Source organism: Galeopterus variegatus, unplaced genomic scaffold (assembly GCF_000696425.1).
Source record: "Galeopterus variegatus unplaced genomic scaffold, G_variegatus-3.0.2 Scaffold4547, whole genome shotgun sequence".
In the NCBI taxonomy this organism is placed as follows: domain Eukaryota; kingdom Metazoa; phylum Chordata; class Mammalia; order Dermoptera; family Cynocephalidae; genus Galeopterus; species Galeopterus variegatus.
Genome location: NW_007730658.1, coordinates 98,008 through 103,409, shown reverse-complemented (window position 1 = coordinate 103,409; position 5,402 = coordinate 98,008). Strand labels below are relative to the sequence as shown.

At 40.9% G+C, this 5,402-nt stretch overlaps 1 protein-coding gene across 3 annotated transcripts in view; it reads left to right on the top strand.

Moving 5' to 3' along the window:
- ACVR1C (activin A receptor, type IC) overlaps window positions 1–5,402 on the top strand; it is a 90,779-nt gene continuing 85,377 nt past the window's right edge. For 2 of the 3 annotated variants that reach the window (XM_008587800.1, XM_008587799.1), the window contains exon 1: window positions 138–287. In XM_008587800.1, coding sequence (XP_008586022.1) covers window positions 215–287 — 73 coding nt within the window. In that variant the 5' untranslated portion in view covers window positions 138–214. Of the gene's footprint in view, window positions 288–5,402 lie in introns of all 3 variants that reach the window. The other variant, XM_008587798.1, reaches the window with a different exon arrangement.

Sequence of the window (5,402 nt, the reverse complement as noted above, 5' to 3'; positions counted from 1 at the left end):
AGGAGCGCCGCGCACCGCCAGCCGCGGGGGGCGTGCGATGGGGGAGGCAGAGGAGGGGGGCGCCCGCACTGACTAGAGCCAACTGCATCCTTCAAAAGGGTGTCGGGGCTGCGCTCCCCTCCCGCGCCCCGGGAACTTCAAAGCGGCCGGCGCTGCCCCGGCTGTTTCGCTCCGCTCTGGGGCCTCGCAGCCCCGGCGCGGCCGCCTGGTGGCCATGACCCGGGCGCTCCGCTCCGCGCTCCGCCAAGCTGTCCTGCTGCTCGCTGCGGCCGCCGAGCTCTCCGCAGGTGCGTCGGGTTTTTTTTCCCCTGCGCCGGCGAGGATGGGGCTGAGGGCGGCCTGCGGGTGGGCACGGGTAGGGGGAAAGAGGGTGCTCCGAGCAAGCTGACCTTCCGCGCGGCGGAGGGGGAAGCGGCAGTCGCATTGAGGGGGCGCGGAATAGGGCGCAGCGTGGGCACGGGACGTCTGCAGCCGTAGCGGTAGACAGGTGTGTTGGGGACGAACCCGCGAGGAGGAGTGAAAAAGCGACAAAGACGGGGTTTGGGTAGTAAGGGTGAGGTGGGTGACGAATTTGGGGACAGTTTGCAGCGATGGGAGTCGGAGAGCATTTGTGGGTGCGCGCTCGGGTGGGAGCTGGGTGGCATCGTGAGTTCACCCGGCAGGTACGGGGAGGGCTGCAGGTGCGCTTCGGGGGCGCTCTGTGCAGAGCCCCGAGAGCTGCTCAAGGAAGGTGGTGGTGGTGGATGGCGATTTAGTCTGAGTTTTAGAAGGCGACGGATAACCTCAAAAGCCGCCAGTGCCAAGCTATGGAGGCGGCAGTGGTAGCTTAAATCTGCGTGGTTTGCAATGCACGTTGCTTTCGAGGTACGATCCTTACTAAGAGTTCCAGGGAAATAAATTCTGGCAAGCGCCCCAGCGTTTATAACAGGTCTGTGACTTGATAGGCTAAATAAAGCCCTCGACCCGAGCTAGAAGCCTTTATAATGTCTAGTCAAAACTGGGACGAATGCATGTTTGGTAAAAATCAGTGTGCTACGACTTAAAACCCCTTAACTCTAAAACTGTTTTCATTACGTTGTCCTGGATTATGTACACAAGGAGCAGATTCCTTGCTAACTCATTCTTTAAATATTTCAATCTGACATTGAAGACATTTGCACATAAAAACCTGGTATTTTTCCATAGAGCTGTACTTTGTCCGAAGCTGATTTTGAAGCATTTTTCTTTTCCCAGATGACAATCTGTTTGACATTAACAGCTATACTTAGAGTTGGTAGTTTTCCTTGTAGTGACACGTGCAAGAGAATGTTTTGAATAGTATAATTGCGGTTGTGTACAGATTTCAGTGTTTCAGATGGCCTTAGACAATCACTAAATACAATATTCAAGTAAAAAATTGATTACTGGATTAAAGCATTCGTTTATTTTTTTAGGAAAGCAGAGTTAGTTTGAGACTGTCAGAAAATGATGGGATGACTGAAATATTAGCCTTAAGAGTTACTAACTTTATCAATGGGAAGAAACCTGATTATAGGAAAGTCTATATAAGAAATGGGTGAAAGCTGGTAACTTGGGATACTTCAACTGCTTTTGACAATTTAATAGAATTTACCAAAAAAAAAAAAAAAAAAAAAAAAAAAAAAAAAGTCTTCCAGATATTACAGTTTTGACTGGGCACCTGTGAAACTGCTTCTGCAGGCTGGCTGTACAACTCTTTTTATTTGGGGGAGCTGATAAATTGGCTGCAGACATTTTATAAAACAGACTTTAAAAAAAAAATCTCACTTGAAAGGTACATTTTGTTGAATAACAGAATCTTTAGAAAATTTCAGAGACCCTGAGCATAGCAACATAAGAGAATATGCCCCATTATGTTTTTGAAAAGGCATGGAAACTTTTGACATTGAAATGTGCAAAAAAGAAGAAAATAGATCATCCATTCAAATTCGATTGTTTTCTTAAAATTAGAAGTTTAAGAAAAATGCGTAATATGGAGATAATGTGTCGATATAATAGGGAAGTCTTATGAAAGTTGAACTTTTACAGCAAACTTCTCTATGTCAAATGCAATCATTTTCAAATTTCTTTAAGAAACTTTTACCCCTCTTTGTGTCCCACATAAAGAGTGTTTATTGTTACCTACATTATTTATTCTTAATTTTTATATAAATCTTTGGTTATTTGGTAGAGGAATTCAAGGTAGTTTTTTTTGGTTTTTTTTGTTGTTGTTGTTGTTTGTTTTCATCTTTTAAATTGGTTTTCTCACATGGCTACCTACCTATTTTTGACTTGGTCATTTTTACAAATTACGTCATTAATCATATTAGCCATTTATGAACACGTACTTGCGATTGTTGTATGTTATATGAGAACTTGTTCTTGACATAGTGACATAGTCAGCAACACTGTATGACAGTAAACACCACTTTCCAATTTGGTTCTGCTGAGCTCCCAGCCTAGGACCTTAAATATCTGAAAACGTGATAAACTGATAACCTCTTTTTGCTTTGGCTGCTCTTCCCTAGCATCTCTGTCACCTTAGGGGTGTCTTGCATTAACAGTGGAGAAGAGACCATTGCTCCTTATTGAGAATCTCAGAGAGTAACAGCTGTTGGAAACCTAAGAAAACTGTTTATTGGTCTGGACTGGATCAAAAAAATTAGGCTGCTCTGAGTTTCTTTGATTCTCTGGGTTCTGGATTCCTTGATGTTTGACAAGAAAGACCTGACATGGCTTTGCAACGTTTGTCACACATACTAAACAAAGAATTGGTAGAAAATGTCCTGGAGTTCTTTATTTTGAAGCTGTGATTTGTGTATTATATAAATTTACACATTGTGCATTCTCTTCTAATTTCATGAAAGTCCTTTGTTGGAAAACGATTATTGAGAGTCTATAAAGGTATATGCCATTACTCTAAAAGTGAAAAGATAACTGTTCACTTTAATAACCGAGGTGGGAGTGAGGGTTTCAGGTTGTGAGATTTGCCACCCCCCAAACAGCAGTTAGGAGCAGTTCCCACTTAAAGTTTCCAGCAGTGCTTCTGGAAGTGAAAGTGAAAGCCTGGGGCTGACTGAGTTTATAAATGCAAAAGATTTTGCCACCTTTGCCCTTCTTTAAGCACAGTCATTTATTAGTTGATTGACACAAATGTGGCAAGACACTCCCTGGTTCCAAAAAAGAGACATCTCTGGCCCAGGAGAAACTCTATGCAGAAGCCCTGCGGACTTATTTCTTCATTGACTGTACTGCCTAAATCTGGTATCTAGCCTCAAACTTACAGAAATATAAAATAGAGTTCCTCTGAATGGCTAAATTCATTAAAAAAAATAAATAAAGGATTTGAGGTGTGAGAGAAAGTGAGGAGCTAAAGGACAACATTAAATTTCTGACCCAAGCAATGGAAGAATGGACCTTTCACTGGGCTGGGGCACGCTGCAGGAGAAGCTGGCCTGGGGAGCAGAAGGGCATGGTGGCAGACAGCAGGAGCTCAGTTTTGAATAGGTTGAGTTAAAATGCCTATTAGACACTGAAGTAGGGATGTCAAGTCAGCAATTAGTTTTATGGGTCTGGAGTCCAGGGGATAGGTCTGGGGTGATGATTAAAAAATTGAGAGCCAAGGGCACTTGCAGATAATTTTTGAAAGGTACATTAAATAGGGTTGCAGATTTAGTGAATAAAACACAGAACATCCAGTTAAATTGAATTTCAGATAAATAATAAGTTTTTAGTACATGGGTCACAAATATGACATGGGACACATGTAATATTAAAAATTAATTTGTTTAATTCTAATATAACTAGGCATTCCATACTTTTATCTGGCAACCCAACTTAAAAGACGAATTGTTGTGAGAGGAACTATTTCCTGATATTTATATTTCTGGCTCTTTTATTACAAAAGTGCAGACTTATTTTCTAGTCCTTCTTTCCTTAGAACTTCGTTATAGCTCTGCTGTTGTCCCCATGTGCATGTCTAAATGGGTCACTCCCAGCTCTTTGCACAGGATGTCCCATGGCTTCTGTGTGGTTACCTGGTCTTTCCCAATCTTACATGAGTGTCTTGAAATGAAAGTATGTGTGAAGAAGATAAGTATAGCTCTCTTGACTCCCTGGAAGTTATTGTTATGTGAAAGCAGTTGGTTTTCCCCAAATTTACTGTCTTTTGAAAGTGATTCCTATTTTCAGATGCATTTTTGGAGTATTTCCTTTTGAATAAACTTTTTTATGCTTCTTCCAGGCAGTAGGCAAGATCCAATGTGTTGTATTTTTATTGGTAGTACTTGCATATCTTATTGTAAATAAAAAAAGTTAGGAGGAGAGGAAACTAGACAGAGTCAGACTAAGGGAGGCTTTTGAGCCCTATAGGACCTGTTAATTTGACACAGTTTGAGGTTTTAGATCATGTTCCTAAGAGAGTGATTGCAAGCCCTTTGGGAAAAGGGCAGGGATACATAAATATCAGCCAGAGGCTATTTAGTTCCTTTTCGAGCTTAGTCTTGACCTGCATTTGTGGCTACCAACTGACTAGTATTATCCTAATTTCAAGATTTGTAGTGAAAAGTGTCCTATAAATGGACATCTGTAGGCATGGGTCATTAAAAAGCTCAAATAGATAACTTCACATGCACATATATATATATGTATATATATATATATAGTTTATTTTATTAAATAATAAAATAAAGAATTAATTTTCAGATATAAACAGTAGACAGAAAAAAGGAAACACTCTAAGCACAGTGTACTGTGCATCATACCTTATTTATGTCTGTGCGCACATATATATATATATATATATGTATATATATATAGTTTATTTTATTAAATAATAAAATAAAGAATTAATTTTCAGATATAAACAGTAAACAGAAAAAAGGAAACACTCTAAGCACAGTGTACTGTGCATCATACCTTATTTATGTCTGTGAGGTTCTGGATTTTCCATTGCTTTGGCCTTCTAGTCTTAACTTTTTCACAGTCAGTAGTCAAAATCTCAAGGTTTATCCTTACATCGTTTTTGAGAAATTAGGATGTGTTTATAAGTGACATAGAAATGAGACTTTTGTTAGAGGGACCCAGGACTTCATGAATACTGTCTCGGCTCAGCTGTGTCTTACCTCCAGTCAAAAGGGGCTATCTGGGAAAAGGAGGTGAAAAAAGGCATAGCAACTTTTTTGTTACCTGGTGATTTGGTCCCAAATCGCATGACAGAAATTAATATTCTTCCCTTTTCTAAACTCTTAACAGCTGAATAGCCTAAGGATATAGAAAGGGCGCTGAGATAAACCAGAATGCTGGGTCCTGCCACTGAGATACAAATATTGAAAGGCTGTCCAATGCCTGGCAAAATAAAGCCAGACAGGCGGCAAGAGCAAGGGACCATATCTCCAATACCTCAC